The sequence below is a fragment of the Trichomycterus rosablanca genome, chromosome 4 (assembly GCF_030014385.1).
Source record: "Trichomycterus rosablanca isolate fTriRos1 chromosome 4, fTriRos1.hap1, whole genome shotgun sequence".
NCBI classification, from domain to species: Eukaryota; Metazoa; Chordata; class Actinopteri; order Siluriformes; family Trichomycteridae; genus Trichomycterus; species Trichomycterus rosablanca.
Window position 1 is genome coordinate 22922973 of NC_085991.1, and position 15879 is coordinate 22938851.

General features: G+C 40.9%; 1 protein-coding gene across 1 annotated transcript in view; it reads right to left on the bottom strand.

Moving 5' to 3' along the window:
* The window catches only part of malrd1 (MAM and LDL receptor class A domain containing 1), a 118508-nt gene that overhangs the window by 35855 nt on the left and 66774 nt on the right, over positions 1-15879 (bottom strand). Inside the window, exons 22-23 of the mRNA XM_062993528.1 lie at positions 4069-4197; positions 2440-2592 (exon numbers count right to left, since the gene is read on the bottom strand). Of these exons, the coding sequence (XP_062849598.1) occupies positions 2440-2592; positions 4069-4197 (282 nt within the window). The remainder of the gene's footprint in view (positions 1-2439; positions 2593-4068; positions 4198-15879) is intronic.

Genomic DNA, 15879 nt, shown 5'->3' on the forward strand with positions numbered 1-15879 from the left:
CACAGCAGGGCATGATCCTAACGGAGATGGACTGCCAAATCTCAATTTAGCATACACCTTGTTATATGCATAAACTCCTGCAGGGGAACAAATCTGCATATGGACTACATACAGTGAAGTGAGTCTTTTCTCAGTGGTTTGATATGTGCTAATGCCACAAAATAAAGTGTTAGATTTTAAAATATTATTTCAGACACATATTTTACATCATATTCTTTACATACAGTCATGTAAAAAAGTTAGGACACCCCATGAAAACCTTTGTCTTTTTGAACATATTTAAACATATGAACATTTGAGCTTCATTTGAACAGTACTCAGAGATGGAGCTTATATAACTAAACAACAAAAATGTTAACAATTACTTTTAAACACAAGTTGTAAAATGTAATGAACAAAAATGGAAACTGATTGTGAGGAAAAAGTTTGGACACCCCCACATTTATTACTACTTAAAATGTCTAAAATTAGAATGAGGTGCACCACATCAGCTGCAATAATTAGACCATCATTAGAGGACATTGGAGTTTTATTTAATCCTCAGACATTAGTTGGGCGACCTGGGGAAGGTCGGGCGGTCCGGGTCCTTTCTGTGTGGAGTTTGCATGTTCTCCCCGTGTCTGCGTGGGTTTACTCCGGGTGCTCCCACAGTCCAAAAACATGCAAGTGAGGTGAATTGGAGACACTAAATCTTCCAAGACTGTGTTCGATATCCCTTGAGAAGTGATGAACCTTGTGTGATGAGTAACTACCGTTCCTGTCATGAATGTAACCAAAGTGTAAAACATGACGTTAAAATCCTAATAAAACAAAACAAAACAGACATTAGTTTGGTTTGCTCTTGATTGTTGAAGTGAGTGGTATCACCATGGAGAGATCTAAAGAGCTCCCTGAGGCCTTCAGCAAGAACGTTGTAGATGCATATGAGTCTGGGAAGAGATTTAAAAAGATCTCAAAACAATTAGAAATCAGCCATTCCACTGTCCAGAAAATCATTTACAAGTGGAGAACATTTTTAACAACTGCCAACATGGTCAGGTCAGGCCGTCCTAGCAAGTTCAGCCCAAGAGCAGACCGCAAGATGGGTAAAGACGTCTCCAATAATCCTACAATGTCATCACGGGACCTACAGGAAACTCTTGCCACAGTTGATGTCAAGGTACGTGCATCTACCATCAGAAAGAGACTGCACAAGTTTGATTTTCATGGGAGGTCTACAAGGAGGAAACCATTACTGTCAAAAAAAACATCAGGGCAAGACTAAAGTTTGCCAGAGAACACCTAGACAAAGACCAGGATTTCTGGAACAATGTGCTTTGGACAGATGAATCCAAAGTTGAATTATTTGGGCACAGTAACAGAAGACATGTTTGGTGCAAACCAAACACAGCATTTGAGCACAAGAACCTCAAACCAACTGTGAAGCATGGAGGTGGAAATGTCATGGTTTGGGGCAAGGGCCGGGTTTGGGGCAGGGCCGGGCAAGCTCTCCATTATAGAATCCATGATGAATTGTTCACTGTATCAGAGGGTGCTTGAGGAAAATGTAAGACCATCTGTCCAAAAACTGAAGCTGAAGCGGAGGTGGACCATGCAGCAGGACAACGACCCAAACCATTCCAGTAAATCCACCAAGGAATGGCTCAAAAGAAAGAAATGGCGAGTTCTGGAATGGCCAAGTCAAAGCCTGGATCTTAATCCTATTGAGATGCTGTGGGGTGATTTGAAATGGGCTGTGCATGCAAGAAACCCCTCAAACCTCACACAGCTGAAGAAATTCTGCATGGAGGAGTGGGAAAAACTTTCTCCCAGTCGATGTCAGAGACTGGTAGATGGTTATAGAAAATGTCTAATTGAGGTTATTTCAGCCAAAGGGGGAAATACCAGCTATTAGGGCATAGGGTGTCCTTACTTTTTCATCACAATCAATTTTTGTTCATTGCATTTTCATTATAACTTGAGTTTAAAAGTATTTCGTTTTCAGTTTTATTTGTTTAGTTATATAAGCTCCATCTCTCAATACTGTTCAAATGAAGCTCAGATGTTCAATGTTTAAATATGTTCAAAAAGACAAAGGTCTTCTTGGGGTGTCCTGACTTTTTCACATGACTGTAACATGACATGAGTTGAGTTTTAAACAGTATGCATTTACAATTTTAAATACACATTATTATTGCATCTCTGCACAATGAATAACAGCTTCCACAGAACATGATTTAGCATTATACACTACACTGGAATGTCAATAAACCTTTACAAAGTGTCACAGCCACTTTCTATCTCTTCTGTCCCCTTTCTTAGATGTTTGATGTTAAGCATGTTTAAATAAATGTAAACACTTTAAATGAAAGTCTGAATTAGCTTTTTAAATAACAAGTCTATGTGAATTATACCAGAAATACCAGAAATTTTGATAATTGTTGTTGTCATGGTACATACCGGGACTGTGATCACTGGAAGGTCCAGTAAGATTACGCCCTCTACCGTGTCCAATCTGCCAATCAAAATCATCATCCTGCTTTTGCATCAGTTGACATGCCTCCTCCCACTGACCCTCAGGCATGTTAAAGTTACAGGCTCCTGCCAGTCCCACTAGAAAACATAAAGTAAAAACAACAAAGTTCTTATTCAAACACAACTTAGGAACTTTTCATTCATTCACTTTCTGTTCTACTACTGTTTTTTCACAATGGGTCTAATTTACTGGGCAAAAATGTGGACTTGTTTGTCCACCCACAGATGCTCGATTGGATTGAGATCTGGGGTATTTGGAGGCCAAGTCAACACTTCAAACTGGTTGTTGTGCTCCTCAAACTATTCCTGAACCATTTATGCTTTGAGGCAGGGCGCATTATCCTGCTGAAAGAGGCCACAGCCATCAGGTGATACCGTTTCCATGAAAGGGTGTACATGATCTGCAACAATACTTAGGTAGGTGATACGTGTCAAAGTAACATCCACATGGATGGCAGGACCCAAGGTTTCCCAGCAGAACATTGCCCAAAGCATCACAATGCCCCTGCCGGCTTGCCATCTTCCCATAGTGCATCCTGGTGCCATCTGTTCCCAAGGTATGCGACGCACACACACCTGGCCATCCACGTGATGTAAAAGAAAACATGATTTATCAGACCAGGCCACCTTTTTCCGTTGCTCCGTGGTCCAGTTCTGATGCTGACGTGCCCATTGTTGGCGCTTTCGGCGTTTTCTTTTTTGGACCTTAAAAATGCGTCCGGTCGGAATTTCTCAATCACCAAAAATGTCCGGGATTCAGGTTTTGTAGCCTGCATTCGTTATTCTTTGTGTGTTTTTTGTACTGATTTGACCTTTCTCTTTAGATTCCACCTTCTCACACTTCTCTTAAAATGCCCAAGTGTAAACACAAAACACAAAACACAAAACTGGAGCTAATGAAGGGAGTTCGGCAGGTACATTAAAGATTTTGTGAGATCGGGTAACACAGACTATGTTGTTACTGCTGCAGAGGGAGATTTTGCATTTCACACTATGAAGCATCACAACAGCTACAGATCAGTGGACTGCACGTCTGCCTTGATAAAAAGTCTTTCCCTGATTCTGAAACATTTCCAAATGCATGTACTAAGATAGAAGTTATTGTCAACGCTGTGATAGCGTTACTGATGGACTATTTTATTTGTTATTATTATTGTTTATATCCTTTTACACAGTGCTAGTGTTTGTCTGGCCCATGCTGCCATCCCAAAGTGTTCTCTTTTTAAAAACCAAAATATGGTCACCCTAATTTACTTTACTGTGATGTGAAGCCGTTGTGCAGCTTCAAGACAACAATAAGCTTCTATTACTTGTTTATTTGATTATGCTAATATATTTTTAATTTTTTTTTATTATTTACAAAATTCAAATTCAAGACATTATATATACTCAAGACAAATATATTATAATGATTTAAATTAGAACTGGACCATAAAAATAATGCAAAAAATGGTGTAATTTCAGTTGTTCTCAAACTGTTTTGCTAATATATATTGTAAAAACAACCAATCTGTGTACATCTTTTTGTTTAATAAGAAAAGAAGATCCACTCACTGCATTCCAGCTCATCAGTCCCATCATCACAGTCTGCCTTGCTGTCACACACCAGACTGAAATCGATACACTTGCCATTGCTGCAAACAAAATCAGTGGCTGCAGGGCAAACACCAGGATGAACGGCACCTGAAACAAGTATATGTTGTAAGTAGAGATATAAATCAAGGTGACACTTTATGACAAAAGACTGCCTTGGAGCTACAGTCACACACCATATAGGTGTTCCTTGTAGGTATACGGCTACTGACTGTAGTTTATGGCACATTTATGAGCCACAGGTCTACTACTGACTGTTTAGAGCTTGAATATTTTTATCTGAGTTCTTCTTTACAAGACTTTATTTTATTTAGAAAACAGTGTATGGGAAAAAGGATTTAAAGCTGCAAAAATGTGGAATGCAAAAAATCTGTTATCCACATTCTAATGGACTGGCTAAAATGAAGACCTGCCATGTGTAATTAGCTAAAAAAATTTTTAATGCATTTTCTCCTGATTTTTAGCGCGTCCAATATTTACCCAGTTGCGTTATGCTTCCTCTCTATTGGAGCTGACCCCCGCTCCTGATTGAGGAGAGCAAACTGACACACGTCCCCTCCGATACATGAGCAGCAGCCAACTGCATTTTTTCACCTGCACCAGCCGAGTTCATATGCGAATCAGCCTTGTGTACGGAGAGCCACACCCTGATCTGCATTATTCCTCTATTCTGTGCAAACGCCATCAACCAGCCAGCAGAGGTCGTAATTGCATCAGTTATGAGGTCCCCATCTGGCTCCCTAACACTGTATGAACAACAGCCAAACGTTGTTTATGTAGCCCCCCAGCCCAGTCGGAAGGCAGAACTGAGATTCGATACAATGTATTCAAAATCCCAGCTCTGGTGTGCTAGCGTGTTTTACTGCTGCGCGTGTTTTACTGCTTTTTCTTTTGAGATTCAGTTTAAATATACCCAATCAAGTCAGATTACAGCATTTACCCATTCATTGTCTGTTTGTCTATGTCTTAATCCTATTCAGAGTCACGATGGGTACGACTCACTGAGCAAAAGGTAGAAAACACTCTGAACAGTAGCCAGTCCATCACAGGGCATACACACGCACACACACACACACACACACACACACACACTGTGAGGCGACAGTGCTACCAAACAAGCCATTGTGCCCCCCACCCCCCACCCTCCCCAGATTACAACAGATGGACTTAAATTGTGGTCTAACCATATACGCACAATTAAAGCTAACTGGATACACCTGACCAAAATGGTGTACCACAGAAAGAAAATCAAGGGGCCTGAATTCAACATGTGGGTATTTTATATTGCAGACACAGTGTACATGAAATGCAATGCCTCAGCACGTAGGAGTAATCAGAAAGTGGCTGTATCTGCTTTGAGGTGTTCCATTTCCTTTGATAGATGGAATGATGGGCGGTTTACACTGTGCATAGAAATACATTCTCAAGACATACTTTCTTGTTACTGTATACTGTGCATTTATATTGTAAGTGTAGATATCAAATAGGTACACCTACCATCAAAATGCACATCTTTGGTAACATATTGCACTACAGTGCCAATATATGCAACATTTTAGCAACATTTGCAAAATGAATATTAGCAGGAGTTTAACTTCTGTGGGATTGTATGGGTCTGGGAGTTTCGCCAGAAATCCAACTCTGCCAAGTGCTCATTAAGCAAGATTGATTTTATAAGTAACACCTGCTCATAAAACAAGTGCTTATTTAAATATGCATAGTGAATATCACTAAAACTTTAGACCAAAACTTTGCATTTTTTTTTACAATTACTGACTGTAGTCCATCTGTTTCTCTACATACTTTTTAGCCTGCTTTCACCCTGTTCTTCAATGGTCAGGACCCCCACAGGACCACTACAGAGTAGGTATTATTGTGGTGGTGTGTTAGTGTGTGTTTTGCTGTTATGAGTGGATCAGACACAGCAGCGCTGCTGGAGTTTTTAAATACCGTGTCCACGCACTGTCCACTCTATTATACACTCCTACTTAGTTGGTCCACCTTGTAGATGTAAAGTCAGAGATGATCGCTCATCTATTGCTGCTGTTTGAGTTGGTCATCTTCTAGACCTTCATCAGTGGTCACAGGACGCTGCCCATGGGGCGCTGTTGGATGGATATTTTTGGTTGATGGACTATTCTCAGTCCAGCAGTGACAGTGAGGTTTTTAAAAACTTCATCAGCGCTGCTGTGTCTTATCCACTCATACCAGCACAACTCACACTAACACACCCCCACCATGTCAGTGTCACTGCTGAGTATGACCCACCACCCAAATAATACCTACTCTGTGGTGGTCCTGGGAGAGTCCTGACCATTGAAGAACAGCATGAAAGAGGGCTAACAAAGCATGCAGAGAAACAGATGGACTACAGTCAGTAATTGTAGAACTACAAAGTGGTTCTATATGGTAAGTGGAGCTGATAAAATGGACAGTGAGTGTAGAAACAAGGAGGTGGTTTTAATGTTATGACTGATCGGTGTATCTGTAAGTATCCAGCGCAATGTGTTAAATTGAAAGATAAATTATAAAGCTTTTTATATTTTTCTATGGTCACATTGGCAAAAGTAACTACTTTACAGGTCAGTGTGCTTGATGGAGAGCAGTACCTGTACCCTGTTAAATATATAAGGAAAGATGATTTTTAAACCCCAACAAGTTTTAGCACTTTGTTGCATTGTTGTGCCTACTGTTATTGGCTTGGAGTTGTTGTTGGACTAAGATTTAACCAGTTTTACAGCCAGTGCACACAGTTGCAGTTTTCTAGGATGCTCTGACAGGGTAGAAATGTAACAAATATTCAGGTTGTTTTTGGTATGACCCAGTTTTTTCACTTGTTAGCTAAAATAGGAAAATGTGAAAGTTAGAAAGCGTGTTTACATATACTTAGCTCACCACATTGTGCAAATATTTTATAGGAAATAAAAATCACTACACCCATCAGGACTTTCTCTATTTCATTGTCTCTTAGACAAAAATGTCTTCTTGTTAGTTAGAAAGAGCTCTTCAACATTTTTGTCACAGTATTTTTCCATTGCACTCCCTACATGAGTGTCAGCAATGAAATTGCTGCTTCAAGTGAATCTACAATACATTACCCATTATCACTTCATACATCAGCACTCTGCAGGGAATCACATTTTACTGCATTACCCATCAGCCCTCCAAAGGAAAACTCATTACAATACATTAGCCTTAAATTTCTTCAAGCAAATCACACAAGTCTTTAGCACAATGCTACACCTTCTGTAAAAAATGCAGAAAAATATAGAAAACCCTAGATGCAGAAATATTTAACATTGCATTGTCCTTTAATCACATGAGGAGTCTATTACCTAAAATTTTTCATTAATTACTTAAAATATGGACTTTTGTTATCAAAGTCATAGTAATAAACAAACACACACTACTAATTTCGCACATACAATTTCACTGCAATTTAAATCATTGTATTTAAGAAGTAAAACTCTCCCTAGTAAAACTTCTGAATCTGCTGTCCAGCCTTGCACACTATTTTTTGCTTAAAAAGTCTGCTTTAGACTATGTTACTGCATTTTAGTTCAATTCAGCCAACTAAACTTTGACTTAGCTATGCCAAAGCACCATTCTGTTAACTCACACATGTCAAGCTCAAGCCCCATGGGCCAAATCCGGCCCGCCATGTCATTTTATGTGGCCCGCGAGAGCTTAAAAGACATATGGTTGTCTTAAAATACACTGTAAAATCATACATAAACTGCATCTCCCTCAATGCGTCCTGACTTTGTGACCCGCAAAGTGACCGCATCCCGCCACTGGAGGCGGTTTTCCAACAACTGATGTTAAGAATTATTTACAAATAATCCCAAAATGTACAAGAAGAGAAAATTGAAGCAGAAATAGGAAATTTAATGAAAGATGAGAAAGTGAACAGAAGTTTGTGCTTCAAGAAGAAAAACCGGTACGTCTCTTGTGTTGAGGCCATGTCTGTGGTAAAGGAGTACAATATAAATATACAGGGTGGGCCATTTATATGGATACACCTAAATAAAATGGGAATGGTTGGTGATATTAACTTCCTGTTTGTGGCACATTAGTATATGGGAGGGGGAAAACTTTTCAAGATGGGTGGTGACCATGGCGGCCATTTTGAAGTCGGCCATTTTGGATCCAACTTTAGTTTTTTTAATGGGAAGAGGGTCATGTGACACATCAAACTTATTGAGAATTTCACAAGAAAAACAAGGGTGTGCTTGGTTTTAACGTAACTTTATTCTTTCATGAGTTATTTACAAGTTTCTGACCACTTATAAAATGTGTTCAAAGTGCTGCCCATTGTGTTGGATTGTCAATGCAACCCTCTTCTCCCACTCTTCACACACTGATAGCAACACCGCAGAAGAAATGCTAGCACAGGCTTCCAGTATCCGTAGTTTCAGGTGCTGCACATCTCGTATCTTCACAGCATAGACAATTGCCTTCAGATGACCCCAAAGATAAAAGTCTAAGGGGGTCAGATCGGGAGACCTTGGGGGCCATTCAACTGGCCCACGACGACCAATCCACTTTCCAGGAAACTGTTCATCTAGGAATGCTCGGACCTGACACCCATAATGTGGTGGTGCACCATCTTGCTGGAAAAACTCAGGGAACGTGCCAGCTTCAGTGCATAAAGAGGGAAACACATCATCATGTAGCAATTTCAAATATCCAGTGGCCTTGAGGTTTCCATTGATGAAGAATGGCCCCACTATCTTTGTACCCCATATACCACACCATACCATCAATTTTTGTGTTCCAACAGTCTTGGAGGGATCTATCCAATGTGGGTTAGTGTCAGACCAATAGCGGTGGTTTTGTTTGTTAACTTCACCATTCACATAAAAGTTTGCCTCATCACTGAACAAAATGTTCTGTGTAAACTGAGGGTCCTGTTCCAATTTTTGTTTTGCCCATTCTGCAAATTCAGTGCGCCGATCTGGGTCATCCTCGTTGAGATGCTGCAGCAGCTGGAGTTTGTAAGGGTGCCATTTGTGAGTAGCTAATATCCGCCGAAGGGATGTTCGACTGATGCCACTCTCCAGTGACATGCGGCGAGTGCTACGCTGTGGGAATGAAGCTAGGACAGCCACTGATGTTTCTTCATTAGTGACAGTTTTCATGCGTCCACATTTTGGCAAATCCAACACTGAACCAGTTTCACGAAACTTGGCAAGCAGTTTGCTAACTGTAGCATGGGAGATGGGTGGTCTCGTAGGGTGTCTTGCATTGAAATCTGCTGCAATGACCCGGGTACTGCGTTCACCAGACATCAACACAATTTCTATCCGCTCCTCACGTGTTAACCTCTGCGACATGTCAATGGCTGTAAACAAAGAGAAGCTTGTAAATAACTCATGAAAGAATAAAGTTACCCCGTTGTTTTTCTTGTGAAATTCTCAATAAGTTTGATGTGTCACATGACCCTCTTCCCATTGAAAAAACTAAAGTTGGATCCAAAATGGCCGACTTCAAAATGGCCGCCATGGTCACCACCCATCTTGAAAAATGTGCCACAAACAGGAAGTTAATATCACCAACCATTCCCATTTTATTTAGGTGTATCCATATAAATGGCCCACCCTGTAGATATACATTATAAATATACAGTATAAATTTGGCATTTTGACACCAAACACAGAATTTTGCCTCCAAGAAAAACAACAAATTGTCCAAGACTTAAAATGCAGACTGCAATCACAGCAGGATACGTTACAATCATAATGCAGATGTGGACCTCAGTGAAAATGAGTTTGACACCCCTGTGTTAACTGACCCAAAACTCACAAATCACTGTCTTCTTGAATTAGTCAACTTCTATTTAGGTTAAGGTGGGTTCATAAAGAAAACCACTGCTACATTTTTTTTGTTTAATGGGCTTCAATAAACAGATTTTTAGCATTAAATAATGCACTGTTAGCGTAATCATGAATTAAGATATTTGCATATTTTTCTGCCTGGACTGTGTATTAAATGGTGGCACGGTGGCTCTGTGGGTAGGACCGTCATCACACAGCAAGAGGGTCCTGGGTTTGATTTCCAGGCAGAACGGTCTGGGTCCTTTCTGTGTGAAGTTAGCATGTTCTCCCTGTGCCTGCGTGGGTTTCCTTTGGAAGCTTCAGTTTCCCCCCACAGTCCGAAGACATGCACAAATTTTTTTTTTTTTACTTTTGAACTTGAACTAATGAATTATGTGTAACCTAAAACTACCTGTCATGTCATAAATGTAACCACAGTGTAAAACATGATGGTAAAATAACTAACTAATAAACAAAAATTTTCTTCCATTTTCTCCCAATTTAGTGTAGTCAATTTGTCTTCCACTGCTGGGGGATCCCTGATTGCAGTCGAGGTGGGTATATTGCTGCTCACGCCTCCTCTGACCCACATGCAGCCCTTAGAGGAACCCTTTTCCACCCATGCATTCTGCACATGTGCCTCTCTGTCTGCCAGTCAGGGTCCTCACACAGCGCTTGAAGACCCCACCCACATAGTCCTAGCAGGAATGTGTCTGCTACAGGCACTGCCAATTATGGCAGCAAGATGGCGCCCAGCTGACCGGTGGCCACGCTGAATTTTGAACCGAGGAGTTCAGAATCTCGGTGCTGGTGTGCTAGCGGAATATCCCACTGCGCCACCTGGGCATCTCAAAAATGTATAATTAATGAATGAGCAATACTATTCTTTGTATATAAGTTTAGACAAACTTAAAAGGTTTCTAAAAAACACATTTCTAAATCTAAAGCCACTTATTGTTACTGTTAGAGTTTTTGTATAACCCAATAATTATAAAGTAGAAATAAATACAGCACTCAATTTTGATGAAATGACAGAAAGTACATTAAAGATCCAATAGTGAAAGACTTTATCAGTAATTGACCTTATAGCACCTAAGATATATCTGTATTCACAACACGTAATCTCATAGAAGATGTGAATTTGCTCTTATATGGCCTGAGGGCACTGTTCCCTTTTTGAATCTTAATTTACATGGCTTCAAGATTCCACAGATTGAACCAGAACTACTAATTTGTACAGCTGACAGGCTAGAAATTGAACTATTTTCCTCCTGTCAAGAAGATATCTCTTTTTACTGTGAATTTTCTGAGCTGTAGCATATTCTCAAGCTTACTAGAAAAGAATCTCATGAATATGGATTGTAACTCACTCACTGTTCTATATACTGGTGAGCAGCTGAAGTCTTGTATCAAAAATGCAGAAAAATTCAACTTTCAAAACTGCTTATATATATACAGGTATATATATATATATACAGTGTATCACAAAAGTGAGTACACCCCTCACATTTCTGCAAATATTTCATTATATCTTTTCATGGGACAACACTATAGAAATAAAACTTGGATATAACTTAGAGTAGTCAGTGTACAGCTTGTATAGCAGTGTAGATTTACTGTCTTCTGAAAATAACTCAACACACAGCCATTAATGTCTAAATGGCTGGCAACATAAGTGAGTACACCCCAAAGTGAACATGTCCAAATTGTGCCCAAAGTGTCAATATTTTGTGTGACCACCATTATTATCCAGCACTGCCTTAACCCTCCTGGGCATGGAATTCACCAGAGCTGCACAGGTTGCTACTGGAATCCTCTTCCACTCCTCCATGATGACATCACGGAGCTGGTGGATGTTAGACACCTTGAACTCCTCCACCTTCCACTTGAGGATGCGCCACAGGTGCTCAATTGGGTTTAGTCCATCACCTTTACCTTCAGCTTCCTCAGCAAGGCAGTTGTCATCTTGGAGGTTGTGTTTGGGGTCGTTATCCTGTTGGAAAACTGCCATGAGGCCCAGTTTTCGAAGGGAGGGGATCATGCTCTGTTTCAGAATGTCACAGTACATGTTGGAATTCATGTTTCCCTCAATGAACTGCAGCTCCCCAGTGCCAGCAACACTCATGCAGCCCAAGACCATGATGCTACCACCACCATGCTTGACTGTAGGCAAGATACATTTGTCTTGGTACTTCTCACCAGGGCGCCGCCACACATGCTGGACACCATCTGAGCCAAACAAGTTTATCTTGGTCTCGTCAGACCACAGGGCATTCCAGTAATCCATGTTCTTGGACTGCTTGTCTTCAGCAAACTGTTTGCGGGCTTTCTTGTGCGTCAGCTTCCTTCTGGGATGACGACCATGCAGACCGAGTTGATGCAGTGTGCGGCGTATGGTCTGAGCACTGACAGGCTGACCTCCCACGTCTTCAACCTCTGCAGCAATGCTGGCAGCACTCATGTGTCTATTTTTTAAAGCCAACCTCTGGATATGACGCCGAACACGTGGACTCAACTTCTTTGGTCGACCCTGGCGAAGCCTGTTCCGAGTGGAACCTGTCCTGGAAAACCGCTGTATGACCTTGGCCACCTCAGTTTCAGGGTGTTAGCAATCTTCTTATAGCCCAGGCCATCTTTGTGGACAGCAACAATTCTATTTCTCACATCCTCAGAGAGTTCTTTGCCATGAGGTGCCATGTTGAATATCCAGTGGCCAGTATGAGAGAATTGTACCCAAAACACCAAATTTAACAGCCCTGCTCCCCATTTACACCTGGGACCTTGACACATGACACCAGGGAGGGACAACGACACATTTGGGCACAATTTGGACATGTTCACTGTGGGGTGTACTCACTTATGTTGCCAGCTATTTAGACATTAATGGCTGTGTGTTGAGTTATTTTCAGAAGACAGTAAATCTACACTGCTATACAAGCTGTACACTGACTACTCTAAGTTATATCCAAGTTTCATGTCTATAGTGTTGTCCCATGAAAAGATATAATGAAATATTTGCAGAAATGTGAGGGGTGTACTCACTTTTGTGATACACTGTATATATATATATATATATATATATATATATATATATATATATATATATATATATATATATATATATATATATACACCGATGAGGCATAACATTAAAACCACCATAGAAGCACTTTGTAATTCTACAATTACTGACTGTAGTCCATATGTTTCTCTGCATGCTTTGTTAGCCCTCTTTCATGCTGTTTTTCAATGGTCAGGACCACCACAGAGCAGGTATTGTTTAGGTAGTGGATGATTCTCAGCACTGCAGTGACACTGACATGGTGGTGTTGTGTTAATGTGTGTTGTGCTGGTATGAGTGGATTTTTGAATACCGTGTCCTAGTTGGTCCACCTTGTAGATGTAAAGTCAGAGACGATCGCTCATCTATTGCTGCTGTTTGAGTTGGTCATCTTCTAGACCTGCATCAGTGGTCACAGGGCGCTGCCCATGGGGCGCTGTTGGCAGGATATTTTTGGTTGGTGGACTATTCTCAGTCCAGCAGTGACAGTGAGGTGTTTAAAAACTCCAGCAGCGCTGCTGTGCCTGATCCACTTATACCAGCACAACACACACTAACACACCACCACCATGTCAGTGTCACTGCAGTGCTGAGAATGATCCACCACCCACATAATACCTACTCTGTAATGGTCCTTGGAGAGTCCTGACCATTGAACCACAGCATGAAAGAGGGCTAACAAAGCATGCAGAGAAACAGATGGACTACATTCAGTAATTGTAGAACTACAAAGTGCTTCTATATGGTAAGTGAAGCCAATAAAATGGACAATGTGTGTAAAAACAAAGAGGTGGTTTTAATGTTATGGTTGATCAGTTTATATATATATATATATATATATATACTGTATATATACACAGTTGGGTAACATTATTATAACCACCTCCTACTTTCGACGGCGGCAGCACGTAGCTTATGAAGGAAGTCATGTTTCATGAGCTGTTGGGTATACAAGGTATGTGATAGGCTGTCTGCACATACTGTATATCCCTCGTGCTGTCATGGCTAAAAGTACCATGGGTAAAATTGTCTTTCCTGGGGTGGCTGGGATCTTCCAGCTAGACAATGCCACATGTCACATGGCTAGAAATGTCTGACATTGGTTAGAAAGCATGATCAAGACTTCCAAGTACTACCCTGACCCCCTAATTCCCCAGACTTAAACTTAATTGAGCATCTGTGGGAACATGCAAACTTCACACAGAAAGGAGCCCGACCACCCCACCTGGGGATCCAACCCAGGACCTTCTTGCTGTGAGTCGACAGTGCTATCCACCGAGCCACCGTGCCGCCCGGCATGCGTCCAAGATCTGTGAATTGCACTGTGCATGAGCTATGGATAATGCAGGGTGAGAAAACACTCGCAAATGTTGTTGCTCTATCACTAGGGGTTAGACTTTAAAAGGCAAACGCTGAAAGCTGACCAAAGAGTCTTGGTGATCATGTTGCTACATGAACATTATTAACTAGCAAGGCTTATGGGAAATTAAAAGGTGTGAGGCAGAATGACATCTAATCTAAATGTGTCAAATGTGTAGGTGTGTGTTTGCGTGTGTGTTTTACTTGAGCTGTAAAGCTGTTTACCCACTAAGCAATTAAAAGCAGTGGTTCCCACTGTTTAGATCAAGAACCACCAGAATATTATCAGAAGTCTGGTATTTTTTATTCTCAACAGGTGTTTTTGATCCATCTGAGCTGCTCTTACTTGCATCAGCTTCTTTATCCATGATATAATGTTAGAAGTATTTGTATAAAAGTGAAAGGTCTTATTATGCCCTTCAGACAGTTGGTGTATATTTGTGTCGTTAGTTTGTGTGCTCCTTCCACTATGTTTTGTACAACCCCAAATCAGAAAAAGTTGGGACAGTATGGAAAATGCAAATAAAATAAAAATGCAGTGTACCTTATATTTACTTTGACTTTTATTTGATTGCAGACAGTTTGAACTCAAGATATTTCATGTTTTATCTGCTCAACTTCATTTCATTTGTTAATATACCTCCATTCCTGCATTACAGGCCTGCAACACATTCCAAGAAAAGTTGGGATGGAGACAATTTAGGGCTAGTAATGAGGCAAAAAACTAAATAATGATGTGATTCCAAACAGGTGATGTCAACAGGTGATTGTAATCATGGTTTTGTACAAAAGCAGCATCCAGGAAAGGCTGAGTCTCTGATGAGCAAAGATGATCAGAGGATCTCCAGTTTGTCAACAAATGTGTGAGAAAATGACGATTTAAGAAATCGAAAGGAATTTCAGTGCGTAAATGGCGTATGCTTAAGCTGAACGCCTGTGATCTTCGATCCCTCAGACGGCACTGCATCAAGAACCACCACTCAACAATAGCTGATATAACCACATGGGTGAGGGATTACTTTGGCAAACCTTTGTCAAGCACTACAATACAGAGTTACATGCACAAATGCCACTTAAAACTTCACTGTGCAATAAAAAAGCCTTATGTTAACCATGTCCAGAAGCAGCGTCGACTTTTTTGGACTCTGAGGCATCTAGGATGGACCATCACACAGTGGAAACGTGTACTGTGGTCAGATGAATCAGCATTCCAGGTCTTTTTTGGAAAAAATGGACGCCGTGTGCTCCAGACCAAAGACGACCAAAGGACCATCCAGACTGTTATCAGCCAGGGTCTGTCATGGTATGGGGCTGTGTCAGTGCCCTTGGTAAAGGTAATTTACACTTCTGTGATGGCAGCATTAATGCAGAAAAGTACATTGAGATCTTAGAGCAACATATCAATACATTTTTCAACAAGACAATGCAAAACCACATGCTGCACATATTACAAGGTCATGGCTGTGGAAGAAGAGGGTATGGGTACTGGACCGGCCTGCCTGCAGTCCTGACCTGTCCCCAGTAGAGAATGTGTGG